This window comes from Neocloeon triangulifer, unplaced genomic scaffold (assembly GCF_031216515.1).
Source record: "Neocloeon triangulifer isolate White Clay Creek 2 clone unplaced genomic scaffold, ASM3121651v1 ptg000017l, whole genome shotgun sequence".
Classification (NCBI taxonomy): domain Eukaryota; kingdom Metazoa; phylum Arthropoda; class Insecta; order Ephemeroptera; family Baetidae; genus Neocloeon; species Neocloeon triangulifer.
The window spans coordinates 646,336-664,413 of record NW_026775559.1 but is presented as its reverse complement, the minus strand read 5'-3'; the positions used below and the strand labels follow the sequence as shown (position 1 = coordinate 664,413).

The 18,078-nt window shown below is 37.1% G+C and overlaps 1 protein-coding gene across 2 annotated transcripts in view; it reads left to right on the top strand.

Moving 5' to 3' along the window:
• The window catches only part of LOC132203252 (zwei Ig domain protein zig-8-like), a 189,659-nt gene that overhangs the window by 17,024 nt on the left and 154,557 nt on the right, over nt 1-18,078 (top strand). Inside the window, exon 3 of one of the 2 annotated variants that reach the window (XM_059630891.1) lies at nt 15,615-15,686. The exons of the other annotated variant lie outside the window; for it this stretch is intronic. Within the exon in view, the coding sequence (XP_059486874.1) occupies nt 15,650-15,686 (37 nt within the window). The 5' untranslated portion in view covers nt 15,615-15,649. The remainder of the gene's footprint in view (nt 1-15,614; nt 15,687-18,078) is intronic. 2 annotated transcript variants of the gene reach the window in all.

The window sequence follows — 18,078 nt, the reverse complement described above, 5'->3', positions numbered from 1 at the left end:
AGTCAGCTTGCACTGGAAAGCCGCGGCCTGGTGAATGAACTCGTCAGCAAACAAACTGGCCAGCACCCGCGTGTCTTTCTCAAATCCGGCGTGTGTGTTTGAAAGCAAGTGAGAATGTGTGCAGAAGAGTAGAGAAGGACCCGCGTAATTAAATCTGCGCTGAATTAATTTTATTTGGGCGCAAAGTGGGCAGTTGGCGGGCGGTCGGAGTGTGCGTGTGTTCGCACACTTGAGGGACTCGACCACTTCACACAATTTATACATTAGGGCGCAGTTTGCTTTTGACTCGAGATTTCGCAGCCGACGCGTTTATGTGCAAATACACCGTCGCAGCCCCGAGTGAGTGGTTTGAGCACTCAAGATGATGACGATTATCGGCAGAGGCGCGAAATTGAGCGGCCCCCGATGGCGAAAGCATGTCGGAGAGATAACCTCTCTCCAATATCAATTATTATCCGCCCTGTAAATTCGTGCGTGTGGGAAGAAGGGACTCCCATTCATCGCGTTTGCCAATTGTGCGGCCTCTGCGGCCGCAACAAAAAGGTGTGGTGGCGTTAAATTGGGCAGTGATTGAGGGCGCCGTGCTCATTTGGCCTGAATTATGGCCTCGCTGCCTCTAATTCGCTGGCGTCGCGCGGCCAGATTTATGCGCCTCGCTGCATGCGAGCATAAAAATCGCTGCCAGCAGCCCGCTCGCAAGGCACCAACTTGCAGCTCGGCTTTAGTTTGGAAATTTAAGATGCCTAGGTGAACTTATATAGTTCGGAAGAAGGAACCTTGATATATTGCTTATGCGGTCTCTTGAGTCGCACGAGTTTGCGAGCGGAAAATCTTTTTTATTGTGAAAACATTCAATTCTATAAATTATTTTAACTTGATGAAGTGATTTGATTTTGAGGTGATTTCATCAAAAAGGAAATAAATTTTCACCTGAATTATGAAACAGAAAAATGAGCCACGTTAAAACAATTATTCCCAAGCAATATAAGTTTTTTTTTCTTAATAATTAGCATTAATTTATTAAAGGGTCATTAATAAAGGATGGGAAAAACCTAATTAATGAAAATGAACTAAAATGATAATAGAGACCAAATTATTTCAAAGTTAAATTTAACCTTTTAGAATCACCTCAGCCCATTTGTTGAATAATTACTTTTTCAGAAAAAAAATGAAAGCATATAATAATAAGTAAAACCATTATAAAACACGTATATAATATAATTTTGTTAAAAAGAGCCACCTATTTTTTCATTCAATGGTTACTTTCCCCCTGAAGTCACTTATTTGTTGTGTAAATCAGCAGATAATTCACTTCAACATGCGCCTAATAAAGGAAAAAAGGGCTGAAAAAATAAGGTTTTGCACAAAATACTTTGCAATATATATAGAATTACTTGATTAGTTATTTTCAATTTATTTTGGCGTAACTGGCGCAGACCAGCCTGAATTTGGACACCTTTCAAGAACCACAACTAAAGCTTTTTTTTATTATTTTTGAATGCGAGACGTAAACCAACTCCCGCAAGAAGTGTCACTTTCGCTTTCTCACATTGCGGACCTGCAAAAAGAGGAATTTGCCGCATTTAATATCTTCGCAGCAAGGCCATCGTGTATACACGGTCTGGTGGAAACAAGGAGCAGAAGTAATTCATGTCTCTCAAGTGCTCTTTGTGCGTGTAAAATAACCGCCTCCTTGTACCGTGGGTTGTTGCATACGTTTATTGATGCTCCCCTTTTAGGATGTGCTTCTTGTGAATTCTGTGCACACCCAGGTAGAAGCAAACGAACCTCATTAAAATTTGAATTAACACAGCCAAATCCCCTATGATTATTCTCCAAATCTGCCAAGCGTGTTTGCGGTTTGTGTTAATTTGATACAATGATTAACGGCGAAGCTGAAGCAATTCAAACCATTTCCAAGAAACAAGCATGCTAAAATTACACATATAGCCCTGGCACTAAACTTTCTCTTTTGCATTTTTACTTTTTATTTGATCCGGTGCTTTTGAGACTCAAGATTGAAAACATTTCCCGTTCGTTTTGGAATACGGAATACCCTCTTTCAAACTGACATACTGGCGAATATTCGTCATAAACACACCCATCCTTCTCTGGAAAAGTTTTATGACGCCGCATCTCACATTTAGAATCGTATATAGGGGTCCTTGAGCAAAACCCTTCTGAAGCTTCAAACCGCTCGTCTTCCTCTCTCCGCCCAAATTTATTATCCCAACTTTTTAGCCGAATCATAAAGCTATTTTTTCGTAATAATAAATTGCATCATCTTTCGGCTTGATTGACACGTCTTGATTGATTGAGCGTGGAATTCCATTATAAGCACTCACTCTGTAAAAATTGTGTCTATGTAAACGGGCGCGGCGATGTTTTATTAGCTCCTTTTTGCGTCTGCTTTATCTTTTGCTCCTTTCCCATCAAATTGGCAATAACCAGACTCTTTTTTTATTCTGTGTGACACATCCATTATTCAATTACGCACAATTCATACTTAAGTACAGTAGACATCTGAAAACGCTAAAAATGCTAGATTTTTATAGAAATCTGAAACTTTAAAAAAAAAATTGTAAATGATCAAACATAAGATTATTTTTAATATAATCTTTTTCATACATCACAATTCATAACCTCTCTTAATAACAAATATTGTTCATCATATTAGTTTATTTATCAACAAAACGAAATTGACCAATATTTCGCCTTTTGCCCTCCAAAAGGATTTGAATCACAAATAGACTATAAGTATAATTCCCCTACCCCAGATTCATATATTCAGAATGGCAGACGTAGCAAAAACGATGTTTTGCAATAGTCACACAACGAAGAAATATAAAATAATTCCGAGCTCCATAAAAATCGTCGCTTTTCCGTTTACAGCCTGGCGATAAAAAGCTAAAAGTACGAAATAAAAAGGCTGCGCAGCAATCCCAACTTGTTTGTCAGCTTACAGAGCAGATATGAATGATAAAAAGAGCCTAGCAAAAATAGCCTGTAAGTTTTTTGCTTTTACGAGAGAGTGCTGCTGCAAATCCGTGCCTATGTGTACAGCTTTTGGAGCAGCATTTTCATATATAATTATTTATTGATAACCCTCTCTACGGAGCAAGCCGTGGTGCGTTAACGTTAGCGACTAATTATGCTCGCCTGAATTTTCGTAATTAAACGGACTTGCACAATAATTCCAGGGCACCATTTGCATCTTAATGCCCAAATCCTGCTTAATGGCCGAGGGTGTCCGTTTCACAAAGCGCAAGGAAATTCGCTTAGCCGGCCGGCTTTTTGGCCCAGCGCACGCGTTATTCGTCTCTAAAGCTGGATTTGTGGTCACTTTTTAGCATAAGTAGCTCATTTTCGCAGACTCTTAATTGAAACGACTCTGCAGTGACATAAATTTTTCCTTGGCTACTTGGATTTATATATATTTAATTAGAATTTCTAAAGCTGCATAAACCTTAAATTAAAAAAATTCAATTTATTTAATTTTTAAAACTTAGGCTTCAGTCAAAGGCCAAGATTGAAGTTCGCGCGAACGAACTTCGCTGAGTGAACAAGGAACAAGGATGTGTCGCGCGAACTTTTTTTCGTTCCGCTTGAAGCGTCCGCGTTTGAAACATAATTTTTGCACTAAATCACGTCACAAGTACCTAATAAATAAATTAATTTTGAGAATTTCAATTAATATCTAGTTAAAAAATTAAACGTATTGAAAACACTAACTTTTTTCTCTTAAACTTTAGTTATACAGTTTGTTAAAGTTATATAAGTGAAAATAAAAATAATCCAAAATTATCGAAATAGCACAGATAATAAACCTTATGTAATTTAAAAATCAAGTTTTTCCTGTAAAATTAATATACATAAATATATTTGAGAACTGACTGAAAATAATAATAATAACAAATCTACAAAACAGCACAATTAAAAAAAGAATCAGCTTTTATATTCTTAATTTTTATGAAGGCCTTAGGATTGCTATAAAAGTGCTAAAATGTGATAAAAATAAATGTTGATAGTAAATAATGACACGATATAGCAAAAAAAGGAGAGTTTGAGAGCATTTTTAAGTCTCCAGTTATAAACTACTTGGGATTGCTATGGAAGGCAAATCTGCGGAATAATATCAAGAATTTAGAGACACAACAAGAGCTGGCAATAAATCCTCTAAACGAGAATGAGCTCCGGCGGCGCAAAAATGAGCTGTTTGAAGGGTAGGATTGGGCGGATTATCTTTTGCGCTTGTGTCAGGCCAGGGCGTGTGTCTCGCTAATTTGGGCGACGTCAGGCCCAATCTACCCCTCACTTCCTTGTGTATGTAAGAACGCGTGGGGTGAAGAGCACAACATTTGCGAGCTGAACATTACGTATTATTTACTCGACGGACGCAAAGAGCGAAAATAAGAGCCGGAGGGAGTTGCCGTGGTGAAATATTATATAAAAGGATAAATGTGGGGCAGCAGAGCGGCCCTCGCTTTTAATAAAGCCGAGCGACGCGCATCAGCGAAGATTTGCTTGAGCAGAGCTACGGCTCCGGCGGCGACAATCATCTTCAAAAGCCAGTCCATCCATTAAGGTAATGAATAAAATAATGCGCGAATGCATGTTTAGAGCAGGGGGAGCGAAAAGTAAGCAGGCCCGACGTCATAAAGCAGCAAATCTCATAAATGACTTTTTTAAAGCAGTCCCGGCCGGCACTGCTGCTGCTGCTAATAAATCTTATTTAAGATGCGATTCAGAGGCAGCAGCAAAAAACTGAATGGGGAGAGCGCGGAGACGGATGAAATAACATTTCGCTGTCCAGACGAAAGCAGACACGCTTGTCTTTTTGCAAAAAATAATGCTTTATTCATTACTTTTCGTCTCTCTGCAGCTTTTTTCCTTACGTTTCCGCTGATAAGGAGACGCAATTAGACTGCTGGCACAATAGTGTAATTTATTGGGGCATTACAAATTCTCTGGACGTCGCTGGTGAATCTCGCCAGTTTTTGAACTCGTTCTTTTTTGCATCCCCGATTCGTTTGGGGCCGAAATTCTGCGATCCATTCAAACGCAGCATTAATGTGCTCACAAATGCCGCTAATTTAAATACTAACTACCCCCAGGCCGCCCTTTCTTGGAGCACTTTCGGGCGGAAAGTGCGCGCGCGTGCGGCTCTGAATAAATGTTGGAAATTAGCCTCTGCGCACGACGTTCTTCTGCTAATGCAATAATTTAGCCTCTGCTCACCAACTTCGTATGACTTTATTATTCAGAAGTACGCGGCGCGCTCTGCCTGCGCCGTGCCTGAACAAATTCGCCGAGCGCCGCATATTAATATGTAATGCTATAGCTCACTGTTTTGTCGCACAAAATCGCAGAGATCTTATTCGGGGTGCAGCCCACGCGCGTGCCTTTGGAAATTCGGCCCCGAATTTCGTTCGTTCTCTGATGCTGGGCGTGTGTTGAAAATGAATATTCAAGCAGCTTTGCCTTGCAAAACAAACGACCCAAAGAATTTCGTCGGTCGAATGGCCAGCCTCTGTTTCGAATCGGGGAGAGTGTTTTCCACACCAAAAGCTTGTGGACATCGCATTTAATTATTCTTTATTTAAGCTCAAAACCAAACTGGGTCATGACTCGTGAGCCCTGTAAAGTTTATTTATTCACAGGGACCGGGATCACAAATTGCATGTGAACGGTGAAATGTTTGTGCTTAAAATTTTATTTTTTTCCTTAAATTATTTATATAAAAAAAAACGCAAATGGTGCACTGGCCATGCAATTGCAAGCCAGAAAAACTATTTTATATAATTATTTATAAAAAAAATAATTTTATGATCAATATCGTGGATTATTCATAATTAAACCAGAATATATCAATGAAACTATAAAAAAAATAAAAGAAAACTCTTATTGTCAGAGATAATATAGGCTTCAAATTAAATTCATCAATGTTAAGATTGTTGACTAAATATTTCATAGAAAATAGCTGACTAAATGGGCAGAGGAGAAAGATTAACATGAAACTGATCAAACTGAGTTTTAAATAAATTTACAAAATTTTGATTGTTATAAAAATGAATTTAATATAAATTCCATCCAGAAAAAAAACTTATGCCATAAATGGTTCAAAACGGTTCAACTTGATGAGGAGCTTCTTGTTTGTACTCAATAAAGTTGATTTCATTTTTAAAGATAACATTTTTATAAGGAAAAAATGTTTAAAAATCGTGATTATGAAAGGACGCTTTAATTTTTTAAGTTTAAAATGAATAATTTTAGCTATAATTAATTTCTGTTTTTGATATTGTTATGTTGATTTCTCTTTAAATAAGTAAAAGTATTATTTCTTAATAGTTAATAAATCTATAAATGGCGAGAAGCCAAAGTTTCACAATCCGTCAAGAGCTGATTAATTGATTGCCTTTCAATTCAAGTGTACAAAAAGTGCACTTTCCTGCTCTTTTGTGACGACTTCTCTATCCTCTGGCCAGCGTCAATGGATCGCTCGGCTCGGAAAAAGACAATGCAACAACACCCAAGCGCAAATTGAGTTATTCGCCCTCTTTTGGGCACAACAACAGGCGTGTCTGGAGTGTTATTAGATTAAGTCGTGGGCATTTACTGAACAACTCACGTGCGCACTTTGTTCGCCGGCGCCTATGGCTGAGAGTGTCGCGCAAACAAGCGGCAGGTCCTCTCGTTCACCCGCGCAATCAAACTACATTACTTGCCATTTGCTTCCACCGTGCAGCCTCATTTTCCGGCCGCTCGATCGGGATTTATTATATTGTAACGACGGGCTTGACTCAGCGGCCTGTTCCGACGGCAGTTTGATCACAATCTATCCGCATCATTGACGGCAGATGCTGCAAATTTGTTACTCAATTAGTAGCGGGTGGCAAAAAGGGACTGCAAAGACCCTTTTGATATGTAAGGGCTGCTCCACCACCACCCGACCGGTTTGCATCAACTCAGTGGGCGCCAATTCCGCTTTGACTTTCGGCTGTGCAAGCAAAAGGCAAGCCCTGCCGGCCGGAGATTAATTTCGTTCTAGCCTCATATTCAGCAGGGACTGTGAAAGTTTGACGGACCTTTTGCATCGACTTCAATATTTGCTGTTGGCGAAATTTAGCCCGTCAAGTTAATTCAAATATTAGTCTCGTATCTTGATCCTAAATTTATTAAAATTGATTTTGAAATTTTCATTGAATTAATTAATTCTGAAGTAAAATATTTACCGCAAATTAAAAAACAAAAGGTGTTTTTTTACTTTATTTTAATTTAATTATTGATTTACATCTATTGTTATGTAAAATTGATGAATTCTAAATTGTAAATGCATAAGAAAATCAATCTTTAAAAAATTAAGAAAAGTTAATTTTTTTTTACGATTTCAATAAGAAATCAATCTGTCGCTTTAAAAATTATGATATAAAAAGAAAAAAATGTAAAAAGTTTGATTTATTTAAAAAATACCCCACCAGAAAAATTTAACTTGGGTTTCTATAAAGTATAAAAATTTAGAATTCGGATTATTATTTCAAATATAATAAAGGTAGAGGGAGTACATCTTAAATTTATAAAATTAACTTGTTTTGTTAGTCCATTTCACTTTATTGACTAATCAATTAAGCATTCTGCATGTTTTTGCGGTGCTTTACCAGTATAGTACTAAACAAATTAACGGATGCTTCACATCCCCTGCCGCCTCATCTACTCATGCAATTAATCCGCAGCCAAGGCAATAAAAAGCAGCAGCACCCTTGTCAAGGGGCGGCACTAGAATTATTACAGATCTGCAGATGATGACTTTCTAGGTTCGCAAATTAGCCGGCAATAATAATCGCAAGTGATTCGTGCGGAGTAATCCAAAGACAATTAGAGACGGGGAGCTCTTCCGGATTGGCGGCCACGCGATCGAGGAGCGTCGGCTGAGAGAGTAATGCAATTTGTGCACCCCGGCCGAGACTTAGCGATTGGCTTCAATTAGCCGTATAATTGATATGTTGCGTGAACCTTCGCCTCTAATCGCAACCCCCTCGTTCTCTCTCGCGTGCAGTCTCAGGAATAATGAAATAACGATTCTCGATGGTAATAAAAAATTCCATTAGGCGACGCGCGCGTTGTTTACGGCGTAAAATCCCGGCCGCACTTTCTTTCTTGTGCTGCGCGCAGCGAATAATGGAAACGTGTTTGGTTTGGTGTTGAGCTACAGGGCCAGCAGCCTTCTCATGCCATTTTATTGTCGTCGTGGTAATGCTTCGCGCGGCTTTTATCTTGATTCGAGTTCCACCACAGTGTGTGTGTCACATTTTCAAAACGTCTTAAAAAGCCAAACACTTTTATCGGGCCATTTCGTCAAGCACAGCGGCAATTTGGAGCTAGTCGAGTGAGAGGGGAATTTTAGTCCAAAGCCAACGATTTCATAAAATAACCTCATGAGTTTGATGATTACACTTCAAAAAAGGCTGCAAATGTGCAAGAAAAATTACATGGAAGATAAATGCTTAAAATTGTACTAAAACTACAGCTTATTTAAAATTAATATTATATAATATTTCATCTCTTTACTCTTTATGTATTCCATATTTGCATTTTTTATTGTTGAGAACATCACCAGTTTGTTACATAAACATAATTAAATAATTTTTAAAGTTCACAGTATTCATGGCAGACATCTTGAATGCACAGGGTTATATAAAAAGAGCCAGCTCGTCTGGCAAACGTGTTGGTAGTCAAATCGGGCGTCTTCTTTTTGCATATGTACGCGCGACCTTCCTGCTTTTATTATGGAAAAATGGCACTGAGCTTGCCATTGGACCTCCAAGTTGCTTGTAAGTGTCACGGACCCTTGCCTCTGCTCAAAGCATTTGTAAAAATACTTTTTTGCCCGCATCTCGATCACCATTTTCGACACCGAACACATAGGCGGGACAAGTCTTTTCACAACCTCCATTGCAAAAAGTTTAGTACTGTTTGCGAGTGATATTTTGAGAGCTTTTTATTATGAACCAAGTATCCATTTGATACACTATTTTTTCAGAAAGAGGGAACAAGAAAAAATATCAATTTGAGTTGTTTAAAGCTCCAAAATAGTTTGCCTATAGTATAAGATGGATTTTTAGTATTTTTAATTATAAAAAAAAATACGTAGTTAATCAAAGTTAGTTAATTTGTTACGCCTCATTCAATCTCTTTTTTAATATCTTTTTAATTTATAAATTAAATTAACAAGTATCTTAATTATGCTATTCTCAAACATTACACCCATTCCTATACGTCTATACGATTAACTTAAAATCAGAATTTCTAGAATTTTTACTCATATTTATTTGAATGTATACTTCATCGTAATTATATTTAATTGAAAAAAGAAATTTTCTCGACGGCAAAGGCGTCACTTGATATTACCTCTTCAATTTGAAATACTTGGAACTTATCTTTATTTATATCACCTCCTGAACATATTTTGCTGTTACTTGTGCGTTTGCAAGTAATTAACGGTCTGATGCCTCTAGAAGACAAATGTGTTGAGAATACACGCTGGCTGGCTGCAAATGACAGTCGGTGGTGGTGACGCTGTAAACAAATTAATTAATAATCGGAAAATCCGCACCTCATCATCTGCAAATGACGTGTTTTCGCATACGTATTTGCCGTGCCACGTTCTCCGCGACGGCCTTTGCAAGTAGCACGCGTTGGTGACAACTTTTCTCTCGCCTGCTCTTTCCGGAATCAATATGGTGATCCATTCAAGTGTCAGCGGCAAAATGTACGTCAGGCAGAGAGCGAACTGCGCGACTTTTTCTGCCGCCGCTGCATCCACTTTGCTGCAAAAGTAGGAACGAATTGCCACCGAGGTATGCAACACATGAGTGCAACGTAAAATAATATATTATCATATCACTGTGCTTTTGTGCACCTTTCCTCTCGCCGGCGTGATTTACAACAGTCGTGCCCGAGAGTTGAGCGATAACTTCGCAAATAAATTGAGCGATTTGTAAGAGTCGCGCAGTGGCGGCCACGGCAACGCCCTCAGGCTGATGAGGACGAGGGAAGTGCTGGAAAATCGAGCCTGTCACGACCAATGATAAATTAATTTTCATTCCTTGGAAAAATATATTGCAGTAAAATAAATCTAGCCATGCAATTGGTATAGAACAGAAATTCTTATTTCATGCATCAATAATAATGTTTTTTTTTTTGCTAGAAAAAAAAGTGATCCAACACTGGTATAGAAAATTTAAAATATTTTATCAAAAACTATTATCTTTTCTGAACGATCTTTAGTCGTCATTAAAGTACATAGGTGTCAAAGTTTGTTTGCCTCGAGCCAGCTCAAAGTGGCCAAGGAAGCCTTAAACCAGAAGAGTGAAACCTGTTCGAAACGGTCGAAACGGTCATAAGAATTTGCATACAACGTTAATTGCGTTACTTGTAACTTGGAATTAAATTTTAGGCAACGTTCTTGACATACGCGTTGAGCAGGTTGCATATTTGCCAAAATTTAAAGGCCCATTTTGTCGACCAAAAGTAATTTATTTGCAGTTATTAACAAACTGAATATAATAAAATAACTTACCAAATAGCTGCCTCAAAAAGTTATATTGGTGAAATAATTATATTTTGAAAATTTGATCACTTCAATTTACATATATTCATTTTTATTAACTATATATAACTATAGTATTATGATGATTTTGATTATTACAGCAAAGTGATTGTGACACGCTATTATTATTATTATTATTTTTTTATTATTTGAATCAAAATTATAAAACTGCTTTTTTCGGAACATTGGTCTTTTCAGATAATTTAATATATCCTGGTAAATTTTGAAATTCTCTTTTCCTTTATTGAACTATTTATTTTACATAATTTTTTAATTTTCACTCTCATTAAAATGTTGTTGTGTGACACTGAATTTTGAATTTAGAACAAATCGCATTAAAAACTTCTACTGATAAATAATTGGTTGTGGAACAAAATAATTTTTTAATTTAGCTTTTTATCTTTGAAAAATTGTTTTCGTCATTTGTTGGAGGAAAATTCAAAGAGAAAAACATAAATATATTGTGTTTAACATCCAACGAATAAAAAAATTTCTTACTCAATAGTCTTTTTATACAACTTTGCCTCTTTCGTTTTCAACTTAAATTTGATCATAAACTTAAGATTAATCTTAATTATTGAAAGGAAAAATGACCTTTCAAATTTAACATATCCACATTTTGCACTGCCCCTGCAAAATAACCCAGATAACATGATAATAAATCGTCATGGAAACCACTGGTTTGGCGCAATTGCACTGGTCGTCTCGCGGTGTGGACCTTTGGCAAACAAAGTGCGGGCCGCTCGCTGTATTTGCGTGGTGATACCCCAGCAGCGACGTCGTTCTACCATTCCGTTCCAAGGGTTTCACTTTACGTTTGTGGCGTGGCGGATGACGAGAGTTTGCTGGTTGTGCGTGTTTGCGCCATTACGCCGGCGAAACGAAACGGGCCCGCCGTCACTTTTTCCTTCGTCTTTTCTTTGGCCACGTGTGTGTGTTCTTGGCAGCCGGGAAATGAGACCCACTTATGAGTGCGGAGAAAAATTGCAAAGTTTGGAAAAGAGATGTTTCATGCGGTGCCCTTGCGTTGTCATTCCGCCCACATTTCGTTTCTTCTCTCTGTTGCGTGCCTCCGAGCTTTTGAGCTGACCGACATTTAATTTTGGCTGCTTCTCGTGGAATTCTCATTCCCGACGGAACGATATTGATCAGCAAAAAATATCACGGCATTGCCTTTATAGCTTTATTGCAGAATATATATTTTTTTATTTATTCTTTTATCAGTGTCATAAATATAAATGGATAAAATTTACTAGAGGCATTATTGTATTTTTTAAACTTCAACATGCCCAGAGAACAAACTTTCATTATTGACAATGCTTTATGATTCATAAATATGAAATATAAAGTCATTCAAATTGTTGAAAAAATTGGTTATTGTACTTTTTCAGCATTCAGTACGCTTGGAAAAATTTGAGTGTTTATTTTGGCCTACATAGGTGATTTTTCAGCTGATAGAATTGAAAATAGGTGATTATTTTTATATTTATTAAAAGCTTTGGGTGAAATTTTATATTTTATAATGGGATAAAACGATGTAAAAAATCTCAATACAGTTTATTTAAGTCAATTAAAGGTATTTTTTTTTTTTTTACTAATTAGGAGAGTTGTGTTTATTCTAGAACCGATTTATTTGGACGTTATTAGTACATTGTAGTTCGAAAACATTATTTTGTCGTCCCTATTTTTAAAGTTTAACAGGTTAATTTGATTTTCTTTATATTAACTCTGCTTGAAAATGGCGCAAACGTTAGCCTGGGCCAGGTTAGGCTTTGAATCGGCTTCATTAATTTTGCGTGATAAATTTTTGAGTTTCATTTTTTTAAATTATTTTTGAAACGCTTTTCTTGCAGCTTCCCTCGACACAAGTTGGGTTTTTTAATGTTGGCTAGTCTTTCATATTTTGACTTGCGTCAATAAATTTTAATTTCAATTCATTTATAATTACTGTCATAAATCTGAATAAATACCTGAAAAAAATTGCAAATAAATCAAATTTTGAGAATTTCAATATATTTATTCCTAAGTTCTGCAATTGTTATTAGCACTATATTCATAATTTAACCTTGTGGATTCCCCGCTTTCTCTCTTGGTTATATTAATTAATATTCCAGGTCCCGCATGCGTGTTGATTAACTGCCCTATAGCCTTATTCCAATTTCCGTGCGCGCAGTGCGAACACACGTTCTATTTTAGCAAACAGTACAACTTAATACCTGAATTACCAAACATTTAGCTGGAGTAAGCGCGCCGCCAGTAATTCTGTTTAATACCGCAACCGTTGCCGCGAGAGAGAGAGAAAGAGCGAACACATAGAGCAACAAACACCCGCTTGTATGTTTGTGTGTTGGGCATAAACAAACGGCAGCCAGCAGCTTCAAAGATAAAAATGCAAAAAAGAGCTCGCGGAAGAGATAAAAAATAAGTTTCCACATCTGCGGGTTGGGCGCGGGAAACGCTCCACTTCGCACGGGGAGAAAACAGAGTAAGCGCAGATATTGAAATAAATATGAAAATGAGCTCCTTTTGCAAAAACTGCCAAGGGATTTTAATAGGATTAAACTTTCCAGCAGCGAGCGAGCTAGTGAGCGCGTGTGCCATATAAAAATGCGGCGTGCGCGCAGTTAATAAGGATGGATGCTAATTACACATACAAGAAAGCTGTATAATTTCCAGCAGCAGCAGCAGTCGCGAATTAAGACGTGGCCGCTTTGATTTATGGCGGCGATAAAAGCGCAGCCGTATAAAAATTATGTCAATGTTGCATTAGGTTTGTGCTCTCGTGCTTTGCGCGCGATTCTCGTAAACAGTGGCTTATGCCGTCGAGAGATGGGGACGCGAAATGACTTCCTTGATAATAATTGCTCGTGAAACGTTCACAAAACGCAACTGGAAAAAAAACATTCGTTTGTAGCAGGGCAGTGTTTAAAGGAAGCAAATTAATAAAAGAAAATAAATATGAGGATCAAGTTTAGTCAAAGAATGGGTTCATAAAAGATGCAAAACATTGTTGCAGATTTCAATGGATAATTAAAGGTTATTTAAGTTTTTGCCTAGAAAGTAGAAACAGTTCTGTGTTTGGCATTAAATTTGGGATGTACTTCCAACGGCGCAATCCTTTCTTTCCTTCTGAATATTGAACTATAATTATAGATCTAGCTATCAGTTTATTTATAAAGGATGAGCAGGAATGTGCAGGAAGAGGATCAGGAGATTCATTTCTAAGGAATTAATTGTTTTAGAGACTAGCAATTACAAATTATTTTATAAAAGATGCAGATTCATGCTATTATACATGCGATATATTGTGATATTTTATCTCAAAGAATTACAGAAACAAAAAATTTATTTGATTAAATATTGATTCAATAAAATAATTTAAAAATTAATAAAACTATGCATTTTTCATTATTTTTACAGTTTTAATGAGTTTTAAGATAGCTAGTTTATTTTTGATATTATCAAAACATGTAGAATAAATTTAATTTTTTATAAAATTTTTTGGTCTAAAATTACTATAAAAAAAGTATCAATTATTTTATATATTCTGGAATAGAGCGTTTAGCACTTAACCATTTGCGATTGCCAGGCCAACGTCATAGCAATCAATTGTTTACTTCCCCGCTGTGCTGGATTTTTACAGCCCCCTCGTTGAGGCAATGACCCAGAATTCACAAATTGGGGTAAACAATAGTTGGGGGAGGGCTGCAAAAACGAGCGAATAATTATTCAACTCGCGTTTCTTTTTTGCTCATTCACGCTCTCGCTGTAGTTTGCTCTCGTGCGCTCGCTCTCTCAAAAACAGATTTAATTCTATAACATCGGGACTGGTTTTTTTTGCCAGCACAAATCCAGAGAGAAGGAGAGCTCGCAATAGAATATAATTGCAAAGAGCGAGCGAGAGAGCGAATTATATGAAAGAACGGGCTGCGCAGATAAGCCCATTGAAAGTAATGCACGCCTAATCTCGAGAGTTTCTTTCTGGCCCTCATTCTGCTAGTGAGAAGGTAGAATAATAATACGCTGCCAAATTGAATTGAAAGATGGGCTGATTATTTTCGCCCGGCAGACTGCTGATAATGGGCCGACTCATTTGGGCGCACATGAATCGGCAGGGCAGTCTGCCAAACTCCAGCCCACACCTATTTTCGACCGGCAACACCGACGATGATGCCGCCGCCGCCTCTTATGCCTCCGCTTTATGCATTAATTTGTCGCGACCGGGACGGCGACAGCACGCGAGAAAAAGCAGCTATCTGCGCGACCCGGCTGCTGGCAAATTGCTGCCGCTGCCGGCGCTCATTACACTGACTTGAGCATTACTTTTTACAACAAAATCGATGAAACCTCCATTATTTATGTTAGATTGGATTTGCAGTACAATTTCTTGCTGGATGGCAAGATGATGACGTGTTGCGAGCAGGGTGAAAATTGGTAGAAAATGAGAAGGAGAGACGATTTTGTTCATGTCGGGGCAGTAATTTTTTTTACTAGAATGGAAAAATAAGTGGTATTGACTTTAAATTCAACCTATGTTGAAATTTCTTCTGATATATTGTGTTTTTTATCAACATCCTAAGATAATCATATCCACGACCTTCCCATTTTAACTTTCATATTGAAAGACTGCAATAAAAACTAAAATATAAATAGATAAAAAATATTGAACTTATATCATGTGTTAAAATTTACAGCAAAACTTTTAATTATGTAGCTTAATATCAGTTAAAATATCAGAAAAGCACAAATTCCAAAATCAATTTAAACCATATAATGTTTACAATTCGCTATCAGCAGACAGAAAATACACGCTGGCATTTTGCTTAATTTTATTTAAATGAAAATTATTTAATTTAAATAAAAGATTCAAGCAACGCCTTTAGTTAGAAAAATTCTATAATTTTATTTTACACTTTTTTTATTTTGCATCTTCTAATTTAGATAAAATAATAATAATGAATCACTGCATCAACCTTATTTCAAATAATGTGTTTTTCTCTGTTCACAGGTGAGTCCGTGGACGCAAATTTTAGTTAATTTTCCATGATGAGGGACTCATTTCATGTGGGTGCAGAGAAAGGTGAGTGCATAAAAAAAATTAATCATACTGTGCAGGATGAAAAATTTTAATTTTTATATAAATTGGGTTTATAAAATTAGAACGTTTATTTGATCAAAATCTTCATTTCTAAATTATATTTTAAAACAAAGCAATAAAAAAAAAATGTTTTATAACTTTTATGAATTTATTGAAGATGGAATTAATCACGAGGACAATCAAATTAATCATGTCATAACCAAATATCAAGGGTTTCCTTTGAGTGGCTTCAAACAAGGATTTGATTGCTGAATGCTGTGTTGGAAGCTGTTTCGGCGGCGTGATCCATACAAGCCGAAAATTAATTTCCGCACCCGCGTTACGCCGCAGAATTAACTCGATTCACTGTTATTGCCGTTTCCTTCCTCTGGGGCCAAGGGTCGGCTGAGAAATAAAGGAAATCCAATCAAAATAACTGATTGCGGCGGGGGCGAAGGGGAGGCGAACCATTTTCTTGATATAAGCGCCGAGCAGCTGCATTTACGTGTGACAAGCTGTAATTAATTACGTTCGCTCATACTCCGCTGACCATTAGTCGCCGCGAGAAAGCAACCGTATTGTGTGCCCGAACGCTTTGTTTCACTTCGGGGCAGTGAAAAATTACACATCGGTGGATATTTATCGATTACGTTTCTGCCCGCTAGCGATGGCAGGTGTTTTCAAGTGTTTTACAAACTTTTTGTGTGTCTGTAAGTGGAAAAGCGGGCCCAACACTTTTTATCAACATCCTTATCCGATTTTTGAAGTTGAGAAGTTTGTGCAGCGGAAGCAGGTTTTTCGCGTCGCGCTGAAGAAGGTGAAAGAAACTGCTTTTGTACACAAACATGTTAAATCTACACGGAAAACTCTCCAAAAAATAAGTCTTACAAAGTATATATGCACACGTGGACAGGAAAATCCCTGTTTGACTCCGGTAATGGCGCCATTAACTTTTGACTCTCTTCCGGAGACGTGAATGATGCCGTGGAACAAATCTAATAAATCGATATTTTGGAATTTTGGTTATTCCATTTTAATTAATTTGAAAATAAATTTACAAATTAATTTCAAGCGTTACACGTTGAACTCAAAATATAACATATTATGGAATTGAAACAAATTTCAATTTTTTATTTTTGCGTGCTTTAAAATGAAATAAAAACTACAATATACATGAATCAAGACAATGAACCTAATTGAAATGAAATTAAAAACGTATAAATCACCGTAAATCACCATAACGTGTCTACAGAGAAAAATCAATAAAATTAAATTATAATCAATTCTGCTTTATACTTTTAATTATTTTCTTTCTCGATGCGAGGCAAGGATTTTGTTTGAAAATGAGATAAATTATGGAAACATTTATCACTCCCCTGCATGGCGCCGTAGTGATTCAAAGTCTTTGTGATTTATCCTGTGCCGTCAAAAGTGTAGAGCTAAACAAGTACGTCAAACAAACAAATATACACACTCAGCTCGTAGCGCAGATGCTTTTTGGTATTGATGAATTGGCTGTGAGTGTATATTCTTTCTCTTTGAGAGAGTTGAGCATTTTTCCTGCTGCTACAGTCAAACGCCGCTCAACCTGCTGCCTCCCTTTCTTCTGTGTGCACAATGGAAACTGCTCACAATTGAAAGATGAAAGACGGCGCTGAGCAGAGCGCAAGTTCAAATAACAAATGAGTTGTTTTTCCTCATCTTGCATCAGAGAGGCGAATCTCAGCCGCGACTTTTCTAATTTCCTCTTTCATATTGAACTTTTTAATCTGCAGCTCTGCTCCTTCCGATATTAATAAACCTTTTCCCTTTTGACAATTACATCAGCAAGTCAGATTGAAAAGCAAAAGATGTTGCAAACTCATGTCTAATCTCGACTGCCGCAGGGAATATTAAAAAAAAGGAAGAAAATACGATTGATAAAAAAGAGCGCTGGTGAATAATGAGGTTTTCCATTTTTTTTATACTTCTGCATAGGGAAATCAAAGGGGTTGCAGAGATTATGAATAAAACATGATTACAGGTTCCGATCAAAAGAATTTTCCACTTTAGTAGATTTTCAAGGGCCTTTTTAATTTTCTGCATTTGATTAATAACTGGAATAAAACTAGAGATAATTGCATATTTTCGCGTGGGTTGCAGTACTAATTGCATGTTATGCAACCAAAGCTGTGAACACAATACTCCTGCAAATTAAATGGCATGCATGGAAGGGTGCTCCAAACAAATTCATTAAAGTACAAAACGCGAGCTGCAAATTAGCGACCGCACTCGGACGCAGTCGCTTTGATCCGCAGCCGCTGCAAAATTTTGTATATAAATATTTTTCCACCAGCAAACAAACACAAACAAACTAAAAACACGGTCAGAGAGAGGTTTTAATTAATTTCGTTTC